The sequence below is a fragment of the Haliotis rubra genome, unplaced genomic scaffold, assembly GCF_003918875.1.
Source record: "Haliotis rubra isolate DU_JTF1 unplaced genomic scaffold, ASM391887v1 Scf44, whole genome shotgun sequence".
Classification (NCBI taxonomy): domain Eukaryota; kingdom Metazoa; phylum Mollusca; class Gastropoda; order Lepetellida; family Haliotidae; genus Haliotis; species Haliotis rubra.
The window spans coordinates 2,004,830-2,026,698 of NW_025767124.1; the positions used below are offsets into that span (position 1 = coordinate 2,004,830).

The following is a 21,869-nucleotide window of genomic DNA, read 5'->3' on the forward strand; positions in this document are numbered from 1 at the left end:
TTGTGTTCATATTGTTGCCGTACCTTGTGTCACACACATGCCATATTTGTGTTCATATTGTTGCCGTACTCTGTTGCACTTTCACGCGATGATGTTAACGTTGCGGTCACCTCTACTCAACTTTAAAATATTCGTTAGACTAATGATTTAAACAAAGACAACATGTCAGCGAGACAAGCAGTGGAGTAAAGACAACTACATGTAAGTTAGGAATCCACAAGTACACATGACTGGGGGTTATGGACGAGGGGTTTTTGGTTTTACCTGCTTTTAACAATATTTCAGTTTTATCTCAGCCCGACAGCATACTGTGGGAGAAACATCCGAACTTATACAGCTCATGGGGTTTGTCTGACCCTTCCTGCATCTGTAGGATGCTGACAAACCTGGACACATAATCTAGGAATATTGTGAATTCTAACCCATGACCATTGGTTCCTGACATTCCAAAGGGAGGTAACAGAGCACAGTTAAACTTGGCGCCTCAGAAGACTGAACAACCATTCACCACAAGTGAATCATGACCACACAGTTATTTAATAACAATGACAGAATAATGGAAATAACACAAATAAAAACATGCATAAAAAATAAACACTTTTATTTCGGATAAACCAATGGTATACAGATATGATCAGTGTTTGAAATCCATCAAGACCCACAGAAGATAGAATCTTGAGGCCCTGGTTAAACTATCCAGTCCACCATTGAAAATATTCAATTTATTGGGAAAAATAAATTGGCACAAATATTATACAGCAAGCCATACAGTCCCACATACATTTGGAACTACAGGCCTGATGCAGGCCTAATACAGGAGTGTGGAGCCCTAGATACAATCACGCTACTTGCCTTCACACTGAAGGGCAACAGGACAATCGGCTTGAAACAATCAGAATAAAACTGGAAATGATTTGCATACAAAGCAAAAATTTGAAAACTGAAAATGAAGTCCTTCAATGTTCAAATCTTACAAGAAGCCCTTCCCCATGTATGGAGGGGCCATGAACCAATATATGTCATTTACTAGTACTCTCGCAGGGCATATAATATACAGACTATATACAGCTGATTAAGAATTGCCAATATTCCAGGCATGAATAATCACAAGCGAAGAGCAACAAGAAGAAGTCCTCGATTTCTTGAACACCTGGTTGTGAAACTGGCTTTGTCCTCATCAGTTATTTGGGTGTAATGACATGGAATTTGTCTACATAACATTTAGAAGAAATCTAGCTGTATGAAATACAATACATGCACCAAAAGGTAAATTAGAACCTAAACACACTTAAATCACATAACAGCTATTTAATGTGACTACACTGGGTGTTTTCCGTCCATAAGAGTTTGCATTAAGCATAGTAACCCTGAAAGTTCTAGTAATACATGCATGATGTATCTGAAAAACATATATTTAGTGTTCTCATTTATACAATCAATGTGAAAAGAAAATTATAAAGAAACAAAATTACTCATATATTTCATTACATGAAATCTTACAAACAACTATCAAAATTAAGACAAAACAAATCAGCTTCCAAAAAAGGAGAAGAGACTTTGAAGCAACAATGAAGACATTCTAAGGGTCTTGTGACATCAATGCATATATGAAAAAGTGTCTGCATTTACTACAAAGGTACTGTATTGTAACAAAGGTGTATTCAACTAATTGAAACCATATTCTCAGTGAAGTTGAAAATAAAAAATTATAACTTGCCCAAAACATTGTTTTTATACAAGATATATAAGGAGACAAAACATACTGTATACATTCATATGAAATAACACACAAACATCAGGTGACAATCCTAACAATGGTTGTGCCAAATAGATAAACCATTAGTAAGCCTAGGGAATATTTGTGTTTGCTCATAGACAACAATACACTCAAATCACACCCAATCAATAGAATGCTCAGATATCGAACAACCTGGCAAAAACATACCTCAGGAAAATTTGGGAAAAATTGTTATTTTGCAGTAAATTGGGATTTTGTATTCAGTGAAATACAAGGTCAACTTTACAAAGCTACAACATTGGTTACAACAGTCAAATTCACTCTGTTTGACTTGAACTGAAACTACCCAGGTGTTTGACCTGACCTGATTATTCAGTGAGACAGACAATGCCATAAGTGATTTCAGTGTCATGCCACTTTGACTTTCATGACAAGTCGTGAAGTGTCAGTTTGGTGGAAGCCACAATCAAAGGTATGGTGATGGGTGAGCATCTGGGCAAATGTAACCACCAATTATCGGATCCTGGCACGCCAAAGGGACAAAACTCTACACACCTATAGACTACTGTGCCAACCTGGCCTCCAGACAGTTACCCAATTACAACCAACCCACCAACACAATGTCACAGTTTCAAACAATCCAGGGCTTGGGCAGCAGGTAGGTGCGTACTATTCACAGGAAATATACAATTTTATCTTCATCCAAAACATCCAATCAAATACAATGTATATTACCACAAAATGTTTTCACATGGTACCTTCAACTCTGACTCGTTGGCTATGTTATGAGACCAATCAATTGGATAAATAACTGTGAAAAGTCACAAATACATTAGTTTACAAAATTAATTGAAAACATTTCTGGGATTAGAACATGGTTATTTACTTGAGTGGGTGGTAAGGGGCTGGGTTACAGGGACAGAGACCTGCCATTTATTTGAGTGTGTGGTAAAGGGGTTGGGTTATAGGGACAGAGACCTGTCATTTATTTGAGTGGTGGTAAGGGGCTGGGTTATAGGGACAGAGACCTGTCATTTACTTGAGTGTGTGGTAAGGGGTTGGGTTACAGGGACAGAGTCCTGCCATTTATTTGAGTGTGTGGTAAGGGGTCTGGGTTATAGGGACAGAGACCTGCCATTTATTTGAGTGGTAAGTGGTAAGGGGTTGGGATTATAGGGACATAGACCTGTCATTTATTTGAGATGGGTGGTAAGGGGGCTGGGTTACAGGGACAGAGAGTCCTGCCATTTATTTGAGTGTGTGGAAAGGGGTTGGGTTATAGGGACACTCTCGGAGACCTGTCATTTATTTGAGTGGTGGGTAAGGGTCTTGGTTATAGGGACATAGACCTGTCATTTACTTGAGTGGGTGGTAAGGGGTTGGGTTATAGGGACATAGGCCTGTCATTTACTTGAGTGGGTGGTAAGGGGCTGGGTTATAGGGGCAGAGACCTGCCATTTATTTGAGTGGGTGGTAAGGGGCTGGGTTACAGGGACATAGACCTGTCATTTATTTGAGTGGGTGGTAAGGGGTGGGTTATAGGGACATAGGCCTGTCATTTATTTGAGTGGGTGGTAAGGGGCTGGGATACAGGGACATAGACCTGTCATTTATTTGCATGGGTGGTAAGCGGGTGGGTTATAGGGACATAGGCCTGTCATTCATTTTAGTGGTTGGTAAGGGGTTGGGTTACAGGGACAGAGACCTGCCAATATTTGAGAGGGAGGTAAGGGGCTGGGTTATAGGGGCAGAGACCTGCCATTTATTTGAGTGGTTGGTAAGGGGTTGGGTTACAGGGACAGAGACCTGCCATTTATTTGAGTGTGTGGTAAGGGGCTGGGTTATAGGGACAGAGACCTGCCATTTATTTGAGTGTGTGGTAAGGGGTTGGGTTACAGGGACAGAGTCCTGCCATTTATTTGAGTGTGTGGTAAGGGGTTGGGTTACAGGGACAGAGTCCAGCCATTTATTTGAGTGTGTGGAAAGGGGTTGGGTTATAGGGACACTCTCGGAGACCTGTCATTTACTTGAGAGGGAGGTAAGGGGCTGGGTTACAGGGACAGAGTCCTGCCATTTATTTGAGTGTGTGGAAAGGGGTTGGGTTATAGGGACACTCTCGGAGACCTGTCATTTATTTGAGTGGTGGGTAAGGGTCTTGGTTATAGGGACATAGACCTGTCATTTACTTGAGTGGGTGGTAAGGGGTTGGGTTATAGGGACATAGGCCTGTCATTTACTTGAGTGGGTGGTAAGGGGCTGGGTTATAGGGGCAGAGACCTGCCATTTATTTGAGTGGGTGGTAAGGGGCTGGGTTACAGGGACATAGACCTGTCATTTATTTGCGTGGGTGGTAAGGGGGTGGGTTATAGGGACATAGACCTGTCATTTATTTGAGTGGGTGGTAAGGGGCTGGGATACAGGGACATAGGCCTGTCATTTATTTGAGGAGTGGTAAGCGGTATAGGGACATAGGGGTCATTCATTTTAGTGGTTACAGGGGTTGGGTTACAGGGACAGAGACCTGCCAATATTTGTGCCATTTATTTGAGTGGTTGGTAAGGGGTTGGGTTATAGGGACAGAGACCTGTCATTCATTTGAGTGGGTGGTAAGGGGTTGGGTTACAGGGACAGAGACCTGCCATTATTTGAGTGGGTGGTAAGGGGCTGGGTTACAGGGACAGAGACCTGCCATTATTTGAGTGGGTGGTAAGGGGCTGGGTTATAGGGGCAGAGACCTGCCATTTATTTGAGTGGGTGGAAAGGGGTTGGGTTATAGGGACACTCTCGGAGACCTGTCATTTATTTGAGTGGTGGGTAAGGGTCTTGGTTAAAGGGACATAGACCTGTCATTTACTTGAGTGGGTGGTTAGGGGCTCGGTTATAGGGACATAGACCTGTCATTTACTTGAGAGGGAGGTAAGGGGCTGGGTTAGAGGGACATAGGCCTGTCATTTATTTGAGTGGGTGGTAAGGGGCTGGGATACAGGGACATAGACCTGTCATTTATTTGAGAGAGTAGGGTGGTAAGCGGGTGGGTTATAGGGACATAGACCTGTCATTCATTTTAGTGGTTGGTAAGGGGTTGGGTTACAGGGACAGAGACCTGCCAATATTTGAGAGGGAGGTAAGGGGCTGGGTTATAGGGGCAGAGACCTGCCATTTATTTGAGTGGTTGGTAAGGGGTTGGGTTATAGGGGCAGAGACCTGTCATTTACTTGAGAGGAAGGTAAGGGGCTGGGTTACAGGGACAGAGACCTGCCATTATTTGAGTGGGTGGTAAGGGGCTGGGTTATAGGGACAGAGACCTGCCATTTATTTGAGTGGGTGGAAAGGGGTTGGGTTATAGGGACACTCTCGGAGACCTGTCATTTATTTGAGTGGTGGGTAAGGGTCTTGGTTAAAGGGACATAGACCTGTCATTTACTTGAGTGGGTGGTTAAGGGGCTGGGTTATAGGGACATAGACCTGTCATTTACTTGAGAGGGAGGTAAGGGGCTGGGTTAGAGGGACAGAGACCTGCCATTATTTGAGTGGGTGGTAAGGGGCTGGGTTAGAGGGACAGAGACCTGCCATTTATTTGAGTGGGTGGTAAGGGACAGAGAGACATACCTGAAAAGTTTACAGGGACAGAGACCTGTCATTTACTTGAGAGGGAGGTAAGGGGCTGGGTTAGAGGGACAGAGACCTGCCATTATTTGAGCAGGTGGTAAGGAGCTGGGTTACAGAGACATAGACCTGTCATTTATTTGCGAGGGTGGTAAGCGGGTGGGTTATAAGGACATAGGCCTGTCATTTATTTGAGTGGGTGGTAAGGGGCTGGGTTACAGGGACACAGACCTGCCATTATTTGAGTGGGTGGTAAGGGGCTGGGTTACAGGGACACAGACCTGCCAATATTTGAGCGGGTGGTAAGGGGCTGGGTTACAGAGACATAGACCTGTCATTTATTTGCGAGGGTGGTAAGCGGGTGGGTTATAGGGACAGAGACCTGCCATTTATTTGAGTGGGTGGTAAGGGGCTGGGTTACAGGGACATAGACCTGTCATTATTTGCATGGGTGGTAAGCGGCTGGGTTATAGGGACATAGGCCTGTCATTCATTTTAGTGGTTGGTAAGGGGTTGGGTTACAGGGACAGAGACCTGCCAATATTTGAGCGGGTGGTAAGGGGCTGGGTTATAGGGGCAGAGACCTGCCATTTATTTGAGTGGGTGGAAAGGGGTTTGGTTATAGGGACACTCTCGGAGACCTGTCATTTATTTGAGTGGTGGGTAAGGGTCTTGGTTAAAGGGACATAGACCTGTCATTTACTTGAGTGGGTGGTAAGGGGCTCGGTTATAGGGACATAGACCTGTCATTTACTTGAGAGGGAGGTAAGGGGCTGGGTTAGAGGGACAAAGACCTGCCATTATTTGAGTGGGAGGTAAGGGGCTGGGTTAGAGGGACAGAGACCTGCCATTATTTGAGTAGGTGGTAAGGGGTTGGGTTACAGGGACAGAGACCTGTCATTTACTTGAGAGGGAGGTAAGGGGCTGGGTTAGAGGGACAGAGACCTGCCATTATTTGAGTGGGTGGTAAGGGGTTGGGTTACAGGGACACTCTCGGAGACCTGTCATTTATATGAGTGGGTGGTAAGGGGCTGGGTTACAGGGACATAGACCTGTCATTTACTTGAGCGGGCGGTAAGGGGCTGGGTAATAGGGACATAGACCTATCTTGAGAGGTATGGGGCTGGGTTAGAGGGACAGAGATGATTCCACTCAATCTCACCAGCCCCTCCCAAATAATAAATTACCAGTTCCTCTGTAGGTATATATCACAGTTTTTCGCTAAATGTCAGACAAGGACCTCCTGATTATATACAGTGGAATATGATTATCATGAACACAGATATAGCATACTAACAAATTTAACTGTTTCTGTCTACTTAAAATTTATGATATAAAATTTCTGGAGAGTAATGAATTGATATTCCCCCCAGGAATATCACGGCAGGGGACACAAGAAATCGTCTTCACACACTGTACCCATGTGCGAATGAGGTCTTCTGCGTGACGGGCGAATGCTTTAACCACTAGGCTGCCCCACGCCCCCGTTATCAGTGAAATATAGGTTACCTCAGCAAAGTTACATAATTAAGTATTAGTTGCTACATAAACTGGGAAATTTACAATTCCAATTTTGGAATTTTAAATGACATTTGCTGCAGACGTCAAATATCAGGGCCTGAGAAGGTCTAAATAAATCCCTGTTAGTGAAGCTCAGTTAGTGAAGCTCAGTGTTCATCAGTACAGTATGTATTTACACCAGACTGTGACTACGTCAACATCAACATCAACATCAACATCAACATCAATAATCCTTATCAGCAGAAGTAGTTCTGAATTCTGAATAGTAAAGTTTATTATAAACAATATCAGTGACAAGGGGATTATTTGAAATTGTGTACCAAGTCACATGGTGAATCTGAGTTGCTAAGTTATTCAAAATGTCAGACAAGATTCCCTACTAACAAACACTCATATGAAAAACAAATGAGTTGATGCTCATAATAACCATGTTTTACAGTAGAGGTTTTATGTTAAACTCCCAAAGTCACTTGGTGGAATGTTATATAACTAAAGCTGGATGTTCTTCAAACATTCCGGCTCAGTAATCTCAGTTAGGCAGCTTAGACTATGGTTTCTCTAGAGAAGGCCTTGTTCGCAGAAACTTGAAGTCATACACTGGTGGAAGACCAACATGAGACACGTTGAACTTTGGCGTCCATTTGAATGGGGGAAGACTGGTTCCAAGGGTCGGTCCATTTATCACGTCAGCAGTCAAGTTCAAGGCCATGTTAAAGTCTGCCACCTGGAATTCAAGATTATAGTGATTATAGTGATTATAGTGATTATAGTGACATCACATTAAAACAAGTGATCAGAAGATGACAAACTCACAGACCAACATTTATCTGTATATGTGAACCACTTAGAGTGAGTGAGTGAGTTTGGTTTTACGCCACTTTTAGCAATATTCCAGCAATATCACGGTGGGGGACACCAGAAATGGGCTTTACACATTGTACCCATGTGGGGAATCGAACCCGGGTCTTCGGCGTGACGAGCGAATGCTTTAACCACTAGTCTACCCCACAGCCCGAACCACTTAGAGTAAGCCACATGTATTTGTTTACCCATGTGGTCTGACACGTCTGACAGAAATGTTTGCTTGTTGTTTACTGCATACTCGATAATCTCCAGGGTATACGTTACGGACACTCTCCACTATACCCTGGATGCATCCACGGCTGGCCTCATAATAATATTACCTCCCTTGGCCGGCTTTTTATCCAATCAGGTGTCTACGCTGGGAAGTTGAGCGAACCAATCACAACTCACTTTCGCTTCCTAAATTATCTAACCGTTTAAACTTGGCAACACAATTGACGCAGAGGTACTCTGAAAGAGGTAGAAGGAGTTCTTTCATATATTTTTTTTAAAGTTTCAGATCTGTCAATTTGTCTGTATTATTTCCCCCAAAATCTGAGTGTCACTGCGAACAAACCTTCACGACTGCAACCGCTATCTTTGTTGACACTGGCAAGCTCGGATGTAACGGCGGCTTAGCTCATTGGCTACTGTGATAATGCGGAGCAAGCAAAGGGAGGTAATATAATTATTGGGCCGAGCCGTGGATGCATCCAGGGTATAGTGGAAAGTGATTGTAACGTATACACTGGAGATTATCGAGGATGAGTTTACTGCTGTGCTCAGTAATACCAGACATACAAGGGGGGCCTGGCACACAATCAACCAATCACAAAGACTGACCACCAAATCCACTAAGATGCCTCTAAAAATCGCCGTCACACCAAAGACCTGGGTTCAGTTCCCCACATGGGTACAATATGTGAAGCCCATTTCTGTTGTCCCCTGCCGTGATATTGCTGGAATATTGCAAAAAGCGACGTAAAACCATACTCACTCACTCACAATAAAAAACGCATAGCATGTGGGAGACCACTTCTAACCTAGAATCCCCAAGATACAAACTAACCAAAAATATCACAAAATCTTCAAAAAGTAGAAAGAGGTACATGGTTACTATTTTGTCTCTGTACAAACCTTTGTGTCATAGCATCCATCAGGTGCTGGTTCTTCAGCATCCAGGTCACCACGGCAACATATGGTGTTGCAAGGCATGTCTTCTGAGTAAGGGTCATGCTTGTAATCTGACACAAATTGGAATATATAAAAAATGCAAACATGGAATTCAGTTACTAATCTGTGAAGTATCCCTTTAAGCATATGAGAGTTTAGACCATACTTTCTATATTTCTGGATTTTCAGAGGTCTTGTTAACAAATAACATTGGGTTTGAAAAATATATAGTTTATAACTTCTTAAAACTCTTTGCAACAAAATTGTTTGGGTCTGAAATGGAATCCCTTTAATGAAATAAGAACAAAAAACAAAACAACTAAACATATAACTAAATCTTTGTTCAGGGTCCATTTATTTCTGTAACACCCATGAACAGGTTTTATGAACATGTAAGCGATTGATGAAATACTTGTTTAGGGCCCTTATGCATTTGACAAGAGCTGTGTACATTGGTTTGCAAGAAATCACTGATTACACAAGCAAGTCTCAAACATGTACACCGGCCACAAACAGATCTCTTATTATGTTTCCAATATTTCAATACTGAAACATTTCATGAAAGGTTAAAGGTACGGATGTTATAAACATGAGAATATCCTCATAATTTTCCATTCCATTAAAAATAGTGGGAGATAGCTCAATTATTTTAAAGGAACTGAGAGTTAAGAGTATATTTTCCTCTATGAAATTTGTAGACCTACATACACCAGTTGTATCAGAAAACATATTTCTTCCCAAAAGCCACAAGAACATGTGAAAAAATATATTTGTATGCTTCAGCTTACTGTTGTATCTCATGATATGCTTCATGGATGCCAGGTCTACTACCTTCCCCTCATCACGCCGGAATATCTTGGCCCTTGGCGCCAGCTGGTAGGAAAAGTCAGAGCCGTGCTGTGCCACAAAATCAGGGTAGCCACTACGTTGGTAGATTTCTTCATAGAATGGGACATTGTAGGATGGCCAGTAACCTGCAACATCAGTATCTACTGAAAACTGGGACATTACAGGACAGTCAGTAACAACATCGCCTCATCGATTTACAGAACAGGACATTGTAGGACGACCAGGGTGCCGTAATACAAAACAACCTTAGCGCTGGCAGTTACGGCCACCAAAGATGATCGTGTTGTACAACGGCACCCTGTAATCTGTAACATCTCAACATTTACTCATAGAACAGGCGGTGGGGTAGACTAGTGGTTAAAGTGTTTGCTTGTCCTGCTGAAGGTCTGGATTCAATTCCCCACATGGGTACAATGTGTGAAGCCCATTTCTGGTGTCCTCTGCCATGATATTGCTGGAATACTGCTAAAAGCAGTGTAAAACTAAACTCACTCACTCACTACTCACAGAACAGGATGACGATGCAATACAGCCTGTAACCTACAAGATCATCACATCTACTCATAGACGACATAGGACAGCCATTAGCATGGGACACAGTGCCTTAGATCATTTATCAAGTCAAAACAAAGTTTTTGTTATTTGACAGATAATGATAACAGCATGACCATATTATCCCAAAGGGTTGAGTTACCTGTCCTAAGTATCGCTGTCTGGTCACCTGACTTGACCAGTGTGGGTATCTGCTCCACTACCCACAATGCATCATCCAAGATGGTGGATCCCAGCTGTATTTTCTTCAGGTCCACGACCATATACTGGTTGTTGTATGTTCCTGAAACATTAATACATCACACAAACTTTGTCAGTGTTTCCGCTGTGTAAGATTGGTATATTTACTGGCTTGTGTTTGGCAGCTTGACCCGTGTGAGATTCTACGAGTTCAGTCCTGCCCCACAACGAGCGCACATGATAGTCTCGACTAAGGCAAGTGATTTTGTTCAAAAATGGCTGTGTAGACCCAGAAATAAATGGGTACCAGATGGGATATGTCATTATGACTATTAACCCTCTAGCACCTTAGAGACAGCTTGGGTTAAACATGACCATTATGTTGTATGCGCTCAAAGCATGCCTGTGCAGCATGGAGCTCAGCGCCATAATAGTGCCCTGATGATCATGTAAACACATATCCCTTTTAATAATTGTCAGAAAAAGTGCAAACATAAAACACTGACATGCATAATACAGTGTGGGTAATCCATATACCAATCACAAATTGCAAATTATTTGCATTCATCATGAATGTTGTAATTAAATGTTCACCCTTCCCCTTTAAAAGCTGTGTCCACAGTCAAAAGGTAAGGTTCTTAAAGAACACGGATAAAAACTGTTGACAATCTGGGATCTGAACCTGACCACAGGGCGAACATTGCCTTCCTCACACAGTCAGTCATTTCAGAAAGTCACAAATCTCAGGAAGCACTCATAAAATATAACTAACATGACTGCCAGCATTCAGATGCCCACAGACTGTGTAATTTCTGCTACTAGACACTGTTTTACCAGATGCTAAATACTGCATCCTACACCTTACTAAACATGGCATCCTTTACCGTACTAATTACTGCATCCTAGACCTTACTAAACACTACATCTTCTACATTACTAATTAAATACTGCATCCTAAACCTAACCAAACATTGCATCTTCTACATTACTTAATACTGTATCTTAGACCTTACTAAACATTACATCCTTTACAGTAATAAATACTGCATCCTAGACCTTACTAAACATTGCATCCTCTACAGCACTAAATACAGCATCCGACACCTTACTAAACATTACATCCTTTACAGTACTAAATACTGCATCCTAGACCTTACTAAACATTGCATCCTCTACAGCACTAAATACAGCATCCGACACCTTACTAAACATTACATCCTTTACAGTACTAAATACTGCATCCTAGACCTTACTAAACATTGCATCCTCTACAGCACTAAATAGTGCACTTTTTTCCATACTAAACATTGCATATTAAACAATACCAAATATTGCATGCTATAAGATACTAAATGTTGCATTCTAGATCATCTGAACTCTTGTACCCTATGCCATACATACTATTACATCCTACATGAAACCAAATAGTGTATCCTACACGATAGCAAATATTGCATCCTATATGATAATAAGAAATTGCATTCTATACCATCCAAAATACTGCATCCTATACCTACCAATTACAGCCTGCTAAAAGCATCTCAGTCAGTCAGTACTTCAAATACCATTTCACTCATTACCATCATACACAGCATATCAAATATTGAACCCTACAGTATACATGACATTGCCTCCTATAAGTTATGAAATATTGCATCCATTACATAACTGCATCCTATAGTATACAAAATATTGCATCCTATACTATACCATACGAAATACTACATCATTTGCATTACCTGCTATTGCATCCTTTACATAACTGCATCCTATAGCATACAAAGTACTGCATCCAAAACAAAAATGCATCCTATACCATACCAAATATTGCATCCTACACCATACAAAACACGACATCACAAATGCACAAGGCATGATATCATTGTCTGCCTGCAAGCAAGACAGCTGCGGCAAATAAAGCACATGTGTTGCCCTGTAAGGCAAAACAATTGATCAATGACACACTCCAATTTTTTATGGTTCAGTAGCAATATACTGATAATGCAGTAGGACTTTTTATGTCTTTTTCCTGTTTTCCTACGATTTCTTTTTAAAATTAAAACCAATAGCTTTGAATGCCCCCCCCCCCCATCCCACCACAGAAATGTGTTATGTAAGTGAGATGACTATCTACATTTAATTGACTGATTATTGTTTTACGGCGCACTCAGCAATATTACAGCTATATGGAGGCATCCGTAAATAATCAAGTCAGGACCAGACAATCCAGTGATCAACATCATGAGCATTTATCCATGTAACCGGATCCCGTTAGTCACCTCTTATGACAAGCATGGGTTGCTGAAGATCAATTCTAACCCCTGATCTTCAGAGGTATAACAATCTTGGAGCAGAGAGGTAGTATTGTTAGAGGAAGAATATTTTTCAGCCGGATCTTTGGACATGCATATGTTTACGAAGAAAACATTAATGTGTGTACAATGTGTGGTAAAAGTTTTTTCAAGTATTTTCAGGAAAATTCAGCGTAAATAACAAACAATAACCTGCCAAAGACTGAAATCTCAAGGCCACTTCAAATAATACTGGTGGTACAGAGATATGAGAACGCAAACATGCTCACCAGAATTGTATCTTGTGGTACAGAGAACTGATAGTGTGAACATTCTCACCAGAGTTGTATCTTGAGAGTGCTGTAGCCCATTCCTTGCCAGAGTTGGCCATCATGTTAGCGACCCTGACTCTCTGCCAGGCCAGGAGTGAGTTGGGTTTGACAGCGGAGAAGAGTGTTTTGTTGAAGACATTATTGGTTGTTTGCAGCATTACCATCTGGCTGCCCAGCAGGTAGAAGTCATCCAAGGACTCCAAGAACCCTGCAACAAGAACATCTTTTAGTCAGGGACTCCAGGAACTCAAAAAATACCTGCAACAGGAACATATGATGGTCAGGGACTTCAGATCACTACAACAGGAATATGTTCTGTTTGAGAGGCATTCTAGACGTTGTGAGCAATGCTTTAGTCAGGAACTGCATTGACTCCTCTGAATCCTGCAACAGAAACATGCTTTAGTCAGGGACTCAAAGGACTCCTCTGAATCCTGCAACAGGAACATATTTTAGTCAGGGACTCAAGGGACTCCCAAGAACCCTGCAACAGGAACATCTTTTAGTCAGGGACTCCTCAGATCCCTGCAACAGGAACATATTTTAGTCAGACACTCCAGGGACTCCTACGAAGCCTCCAGGGACTCCTCAGAACCCTGCAACAGGAACATGTCAGAGACTCCAGGGACTCCTCAGAACCCTGCAACAGGAACATATTTAAGTCAGGGACTCAAGGAACAGGGACATATCATGTTTAAGGACTCCACAAACCCTGCAACTAGAACATATCATCGTTCTGAACACAAATGTCATAATATCCAGGAAAAGTAACATCTCACAAGTCAGGTACTGATGGACCCTGCAACATGAACAAAGCATTAATTCATGAAGCTCACCTGGGTAGCTGGAGAAGGATATTCTCTTGGCAGATGTCTTCTGATCTGCTACATTGAAGTCATAGTGTTTGTAGATCCGCAGCATGGCAGCATACACAAACCAGCTGGAGTGGGACATGAACAGATTTTCATATGCTCCCAGCACCTGGGGATATAGAGATTGTCAGACATACAATCTGTGTCATAACTCACAGGAAAATTGCTGAGGGTGGCTTTAAACAACAAACAAACAAACAATCAAAACCACTGCATGGAGTCACTGTACCCTGTTAAATGGTCACTGCTGAGTCTAGACACTATTCCAATTTTTTCAGTTTAAGTCCTACTTGTCATCTTGAAAAATAGATGAAATCATAAACAATGAAAGTCCTAAATCATCAAAAGGCACCACTTAGTCTGATCTGATCAAGAATATTCAACAGCTTACAACTACTGCTCCAGAAACAGAAAACAGACAGACAGACAGGCTGATCGCTATATCCCCCATCCTTTCAACCAAGCAGATATAAAACTTGCAACAACACATATAAAACAGAAGTTGTTCAAAATGATTTTGTTTTGCTTGTTTGTTGTTTAACATCCATACTCAGCAATATTCCACCTATATGGCAGCAGTCTGTAAATAATCAAGTCTGGACCAGACAATCCAGTGATCAACAGCATGAGCATTGATCTACGCAAATGGGATACGATGACATGTGTTAACCAAGTCAGTGAGCCTGACCACCCACTCCTGTAGTGTCTTATGACAAGCATGTGTTACTGAAGATCAATATTCTACCCCAATCTTCATGGGTATGATTATGAGTGAGTGAGTATGGTTGAACGCCGATTTTAGCAATATTCCAGCCAGACCAATTCCTACCCGGATCTTCACAGGTTTTATTCAAAACCAAGAAACTTACATCACATACCACACTGTCTTATTCATTATTATCTTACTTTAGCCAGAAATACATAGGACATACATCTAAAGATAGAAAACATTTATACACTTCATAAAAACAGACTGAAAAGGAAGAAAAAATATTTTCACACATTTAAAGAAAACACAACATTTGTAAACTTCATAAAAACAGAAAAGGAAGAGAAGATATATATACGAACCTTAATAAGAGCAGAGCAGTGGCTGTTCTGTCGGATATATCTGAATGCCTCTGTTTTGGTCATCTTGGTCCAATCCGGGATTTCATCCGGAAGGAGGGCATTCCTCAGGTCCAACAGGTCACCAACTCCATTGAGCACTTGGAAGGCAAATACGTCCAGGGCCTGCAAATATGAACACATCAAACAATAAAGTTTGCAAAAACAACAATAATCATAATAATAAATAATAATAATAAAACAATGTGTGTATACATTAACTCCTGACACTATACTGATTCAAAAGTAAAAGGAAAGACATTTAGTTCAACAAGAATTGTATCAATATAATCTTGCTAAGTTATTGTATTAGAGTGTTTGTATCTGAATAATTCAACAATTGGACAAGTTACATAAATCGAACAGAGAATATTTTTTAACCAAAAAAACCCCCAAAACAACACCCTCAATAATAACCACATGTTAATAATGTCAGTAATGTACCACAACTTATTCAACCCTATTTTCTTTGAGTACATGAATGAAGATTTAGAATTGCACCTTTTCTTGCTGACAAAATCATTAGATATAGGGATCTCTGGCTGAAGGAAAATTTGGAGAAATATGTCTTGATACAGAAATAAATACCAAAATATTGTATTAATAAGTGTGAAATATTCACATTCCCCCAGATAGAGGTAAAATTTTTGTTCCAACGAGTGCAAGATTAAAGAATCCCAGAAAATGGAATTGTTCTCAAGACTGAATACAGAGAACACCCGTGAAGGTCCGGGTTAGAACTGATCTTCAGTAACCCATGCTTGTCATAAGAGGTGATTAACAGGATCGGGTGGTCAGGCTCGCTGACTGGGTTGACACATGTCATTATATCCCAATTGTGTACATCAATGCTGATGCTGTTGATCACTGGATTGTCTGGTCCAGCCTTGATTATTTACAGACCGGTGCCATATAGCTGGAATATTGCTGAGTGCAGCATAAAACTAAACCTACTCACTCACTCAAGACTCAAGACAAAGAATGAAACACTGATGAATATGCTGACTGGCACTAATACCTTTAGTTTAAGACACAAGTCACCAGCTGACATCTGACTGACGTGTGTGAAAATACAAAGGCATTACACACTCACAGGAACTACAAATTGTATTTTGTGACCCTTCCTTGAATTGAACATAAGTTACTATTTAGTGTAATATCTTGTCATGGAAAGTGGAGTCACTACATGGTAAAGGGAAAAATAAATTCCAATAAATATCCAAAGTTTGATCAAAAAGCACTGAACGGACTGTAAGTCATGCTCCAGAACCAAATCCTGACCTCAACTGGACCTAAGTCAAACTTAAATTTGGAAATGGAAAAAAAATGATTTTCAGCAACATTGGTAGCTGAAGACCAATTCTAACCCAGATCTTCACGGGTGTTACAGAATGGAATAAAAATAGATAGGCAGTATGTACCTTGTCTGGACTGGCAGTCTGATTGTATCCAGCCACCAAGCCATCAAATTGGGCAAGTACATAGCCCACATGTCTCCACAGTGGGTCCGATGGATTCTTCTCAACCATCTGCCTCATCCAAGCATCCTGTTGCATCATGAACTTACGGGCCTTCACTTCATATTCACTTGACTTCTTGTTGCCAAAGAATGTTGCATGCATGTTCTTATAATGCTCATAGATTTGACTGAAAAGAAACCAGGAAATATCTTATTATGCCTTGTCATGATATGAATGTGAGAAGGCATGGTCAGATATCAAAATATCACTCCAGCAATGACATATACCCAAAGCCATGGATAAGAGGTATCAACATACCCCTACACAAGTGAGTGAGTGAGTTTGATTTTACGCTGCTCTTAGCAAGATTCCAGCAATATCACGGCAGGGGCTTTACCAGAAATGGGGTTTACACATTGTACCCATGTGGGGAATCAAACCCAGGTCTTCTGAGTGACGAGCGAATGCTCTAACCTCTAGGGCACCCTATCGCACCCTCCCTACACAAGAAGGGAAGCACTAACATTCCCCAAACCTATAGGTCAATCACACTTCTGGAGGTGTCTGGCAAGCTTTTCTCAAATGTGTTATATATCATTGGGCAAAGTAAGTTTTTGATACCAGAGAAGGCTTGGTTTTGCAAAGGTTTTCAGACCCTCAATAATATTTTGATTTTATGCTCCATAATTACTAAGTATTTAGCTATATACAAGGGCAGACTATACTGTTCATTTATTGACTTTAAAGCTTCATTTGACTCAGTTTTTAGAAATGGTTCATTTTCTAAATTATGGACATGCAACGTAAGGGAGACTGTGTTGTCAGGTATTAAAATATTACTCAGGCAATAACCCACAAATACATAAAGATTTATATACCAAACTGATTTTAAAATGTTATAAATATTTTACTCTATATCACATTCATTTATCACATTAATTCAAATACTCATATATCTTTAGTCGTAAATGTGCAAAGGACTTGGTATTAGGACATTGGAATTTGTATGTAAGCTAAAGCTGGTTGACTGTTTGAGATTCATCAACCAACTTACTCTGCTGTAAACATGCCCTCCAACATCCCTGATGCAAACATGATGTCATCATTGGAGGCAGGTGCCCCCTTCCCTGCCACAATCTCCAGCACACCCCAGCCGGTCTCCAGCAGGGCGTTATCATATTGGCCATAGGCTGTTGCCTGCTTACGATCATCAACACTTATGCATGTTCGTTGTTTGCACCTGATGTTTCCACTGCTAAGTTTATCTGAAAGTAAATGAGATTATTATTAGGGTTGTGTATTGGCAAATAAATTATATAGCAATATATTGCAATTCAGGTACCCATATTGCGATACGTTTTGCGATATAATGGGAATTTAGGTGCTTGACAGTGAGTGACACTAAATGTATATGTCGATCCTATTTTCTACAATATAAGTCCCTAAACATGTGTTTCAGTTCTGATAACAGCAATCTCAAGATTAGGTTTCGAAGTCATGGGTTCTGTTTTCTTTTTGATACAATTTGTAGTATTACAGTATGCTGTTTTGTCATTGAATAACGAAGGAAAACATTAGTTGTGAATGAAAGTCTGTGTCATTGAGTTGAGTTGAGTTCTCGGCATTATTTCAGCCATTTTGATCAAGTATTCATTCAAAATATTCCAAGTACAAAGTCCATGTTAAAGACTATAATTTGATTACATCATTTAAAAACAGAAAATGTCATACCAAATTTAGAAGCGAGCAATTCACCATTCACATTACATTGTGAAGTCTGTGTAGAGTTTAATTTAGACCATAAAGATAATCATAAAAACTTCATATATGTTCTTCACCAAATATACCGGTTCTCAGAAAAAATATTGCAATACATATTGTTTGAAAAGCGTATTGTGATATACTGTTATACCGGTAATACCGTGCAGTCCTAATTATCATATACTTACAACATTGTTAGAGATGAAATGCTACATCTATAAAAGAATAATATCAGACACATAATCCTGGAATTACTAGACAAAAGAAAGTCACCCCCTTGATTGTGGTAGTGAGAACTGTGACACTGTTTATTGTGCGGCATGTCTATTTACTGCCATGAGAACTTGCATTAACATTCATTTGTTGAGTATGCTCCTGAACATCACTGTTGCTTGTTTGTTGTTTAATGCCGCACTCAGCAATATTCCAGCTATATGGCGGCGCAGCAATATTCCAACTATATGGCGCGCAGCAATATTCCAGCTAAATGGCGGCGCAGCAATATTCCAGCTAAATGGCGGTGCAGCAATATTCCAGCTACATGGTGGCGCAGCAATATTCCAGCTATATGGCAGCGCAGCAATATTCCAGCTATATGGTGGCGCAGCAATATTCCAGCTATATGGCGGCGCAGCAATATTCCAGCTACATGGCGGCGCAGCAATATTCCAGCTACATGGTGGCGCAGCAATATTCCAGCTATATGGCGGCGCAGCAATATTCCAGCTACAAGGTGGCGCAGCAATATTCCAGCTATATGGCGTCGCAGCAATATTCCAGCTATATGGCGGCACAGCAATATTCCAGCTATATGGCAGTGGTCTGTAAACAATTGAGTCTGGACCAGACTATCAAGTGATCAGTATCATGAGCATAGACCATTGGGTAGTCTGTCTCACAGTCCCTGAACCACATTAATTTCCCTACTGCCAAGCCCTCTCTGCAGTGCTAAATCCCTAAATAAAGCAAGTCTAGATTTCCTCAATCTCTGGTCCACCTAGGGCTCCTTTTCAATATAAATGGGCTTGATTGTTACTATCAAAATTATATATATTCAGAGACTAAGCCTTAGTCTAACCATTGGGATATGATACTACTTTTCTTGCTAAATTTAAGAATGTAGAAATCTAACCTTATATTTTCTAATAACCTTAAGAAGTTGACCCCTTCATATCAGCTCTTTAAGGTCAATGAATGAAACACAGAAATACGTATTCTCTATAACTACGCAGATCTGTGACAAAAATACTGATTTCTTTTTCAGGAAATAAAGTAATGCTCTTGAGTCTTGTGGGCACAGAGGCTTGTAACGCTAAAAATCGCCATCAAGGTATGTACTGTCACTAACGGGATCTAAGCACTAAGCTTTTATATAGTGCCTAGACCCTGTTAGTGACAGTACATACCGTATTTCCTGGAATAAGCGCCCCTGGCTGTTACTTTTTCAACGGACCTCCAGACCCGGCACTTATTAGAGGCCCGGCGCTTATTAAAATACAGGATGACAGGAAGTTATGAGGTGAGGTGAGGTGAGGTGAGGTGAGGTGAAACTGGGTTTAACGTCGCCCTGGAGAATATTTCGCTCATATGAGGACGTGCATGCGTGTGTATGTGTATGTGCAGCTGCTTGTACTAGCCCAGACTTAAGCTGGTATTATAGTGCTAGCCCACTGAGATACCATGCCGCAGTGAAGCATGTATACCCCACTCAGACACATTATACTGACTCCGAGCCGACCAGTCCTTGTTGTACCCATTAATGCCGAGCGCCAGGCAGGGACCAAAAAGTACCATATTTTAACGTCTTTTGGTATCGAACCCGCGACCTTCCGCTCTCCGGGCGGACGCTCTAACCACTACACCATGGATGGGAATAACGGTTTCCACATCGATGAAACAATACAAGTGTCATTCACATCACATGGAGGGGAAATTATAATAACGGTTTTTAAATAAAAAATTTAGAGCTATTATAATTTCGTTATATACATCGACCGCGTTATTAAGATTTTGCAAAAATACATACTGTGTTGGAAAATCATATATAACGTGATTATATTTAAATGAAAACATCACACAGTGGCATAGTAGAATGTGCCATAATCGTCTGAAAGCAAACACACGAAATGTTGTGCTCGAAAACCGAACACTTCTTAATAAGTGGTTTACCTGTGTTCAGTCCGCTAACTGTTATCACTTCCAGTGTCAACATAAAAACAAGAAGCTTCATGATGATGTGTCTGTCAACAAGAGTGGTGATCGTAACTTGACTTGACCGATGTAGGCGTGATCATTGACGATAAACACCAACGTTATGCATAACACGTGACTTACACTACACCGAAATCATGTGACTGTCATGTGATGGATGTATGCTCGACAGCCGGAATCGCATGTTCCGACCGACCTAATTGCTACACTGCTCCAGATACTGGCCAAATGAAAATGTCATATGCATACAAAAGACTTTTCATGTGTTTTAAGAGTATGTATCATTAAGGCATGTTTTTCACAAAAATATAACATTCTGGTCTAACTGAAGAAAAGCAACAAATCTGAATTCATGTTTGAATTTATTTTAGCAGCATAACAATTACTGAATATAAGCGTAAAGAACTGTTATTTTCAGGTTAGCAGGAAATGTCTGAGTTATTACCAGAAGTTGTTGTCATCGAAAATAAATAAAACATTGATGACATATTCCACCAGAAATTCATCTAGCTCTATATCTTCAATATAGTCAAGATATTGTATATGGTACTTTAGGTCCGGGTTAGAATTAATCTCCACATACCAATACTTTTTGTATAATTATAACGAATGGGATCGGTTGTCAGACTCGCTGATGTGGCTGACATTAGGTAGACTAAGGCTTAGTCTCTGAATATATATAATTTTGATAGTAACAAACAAGCCCATTTATATTGAAAAGGAGCCCTAGGGAGACCAGAGATTCTAGACTTGCTTTATTTAGGGCTTCAGCACTGCAGAGAGAGCTTGGCAGTAGGGAAAATAATGTGGTTCAGGGACAGTGAGACAGACTAGACATTAGGTTATAACAGTATTTCCAATACATTCCATATTCCACATCTGATAGATTTCTTCATTGTCAAATAATCTGAAAACGAAATAATGAGTCAACAAAAAATCATTTGGACAGGAAATGTTACATGTTTAAGAGAATAACACATATATTATTCCCACGTGTGCTTTGTGTAGAACATGTATTGATTTGATATGAAGTAGAAATAACATCCCAATTTGTTACGTCGTCGTCATCGTTATTCTTTGTCGTTGCTGCTGCTTAGTGACGTTTGGAGTCAAGAGGATGACGACAACGATAACTTTGATGGTGTTCATGATGGTTAAGTCAGTTATGTATATTGCTTTGTTGTTGTTGTTTTCAATCACATTTTAATCAATATGACAAACATGGGTTGCTTAAGAGCAATTCTAACTCGGATCTTTACGAGTCTTAAAGAATTGTGTAAGAGCTAATAGACAGTATATGTGCCTTTTCTGGAATGTCTATGTCTTTTTCCTGTTTTCCTACATTTTTCGCAAACTATTTAGCTTTGGAATGC

General features: G+C 40.6%; 1 protein-coding gene and 2 long non-coding RNA genes across 5 annotated transcripts; 2 read left to right on the forward strand and 1 right to left on the reverse strand.

The window, feature by feature from the left end:
* Positions 1-584: 584 nt before the first annotated feature.
* LOC124289315 (phospholipase B-like 1) lies at positions 585-20,625 on the reverse strand. 2 transcript variants are annotated; one of them, XM_046725925.1, is made up of 18 exons: positions 20,455-20,625; positions 17,579-17,789; positions 16,486-16,711; positions 15,029-15,190; positions 13,922-14,066; positions 13,093-13,293; positions 10,425-10,565; positions 9,670-9,855; positions 8,846-8,952; positions 6,346-7,589; positions 5,879-6,087; positions 5,373-5,625; positions 5,204-5,304; positions 4,892-5,151; positions 4,633-4,734; positions 4,323-4,373; positions 3,755-4,066; positions 3,403-3,595 (listed from the first exon to the last, which is right to left on the reverse strand). In XM_046725925.1, exons 1-10 carry the CDS (start codon positions 20,513-20,515, stop codon positions 7,413-7,415), a joined length of 1,617 nt encoding a protein of 538 aa, XP_046581881.1. In that variant the 5' UTR covers positions 20,516-20,625; the 3' UTR covers positions 3,403-3,595; positions 3,755-4,066; positions 4,323-4,373; positions 4,633-4,734; positions 4,892-5,151; positions 5,204-5,304; positions 5,373-5,625; positions 5,879-6,087; positions 6,346-7,412. The 2 variants fall into 2 exon arrangements, with proteins under 2 accessions (XP_046581882.1, XP_046581881.1); XM_046725926.1 differs by lacking the exons at positions 3,403-3,595; positions 3,755-4,066; positions 4,323-4,373; ... (2 more) ...; positions 5,204-5,304; positions 5,373-5,625 and adding an exon at positions 585-2,664 and having other exon boundaries at positions 5,929-6,087.
* On the forward strand, positions 3,026-5,427 carry LOC124289316. Of its 2 annotated transcripts, none has more exons than XR_006901660.1 (4): positions 3,026-3,262; positions 3,465-4,139; positions 4,863-5,326; positions 5,395-5,427. It is a non-coding gene; the product is annotated as an uncharacterized LOC124289316 (long non-coding RNA). The 2 variants fall into 2 exon arrangements; XR_006901661.1 differs by having other exon boundaries at positions 3,027-3,211.
* Positions 5,874-21,184, forward strand: LOC124289317. Its single transcript, XR_006901662.1, has 3 exons — positions 5,874-5,947; positions 6,207-6,322; positions 21,147-21,184. It is a non-coding gene; the product is annotated as an uncharacterized LOC124289317 (long non-coding RNA).
* The last annotated feature ends 685 nt before the right edge of the window (positions 21,185-21,869 follow it).

Excerpts from the sequence above, each read along its gene's own strand:
- LOC124289315 (XM_046725926.1), bottom strand. The coding sequence starts at position 20,515 with ATGAAGCTTCTTGTTTTTATGTTGACACTGGAAGTGATAACAGTTAGC. Across the intron at positions 15,191-16,485 it reads AGACTGCCAGTCCAGACAAG|GCCCTGGACGTATTTGCCTT; the intron begins GTACATACTGCC and ends TCATATTTGCAG. Across the intron at positions 9,856-10,424 it reads GACAGCGATACTTAGGACAG|GTTACTGGCCATCCTACAAT; the intron begins GTAACTCAACCC and ends CTGATGTTGCAG.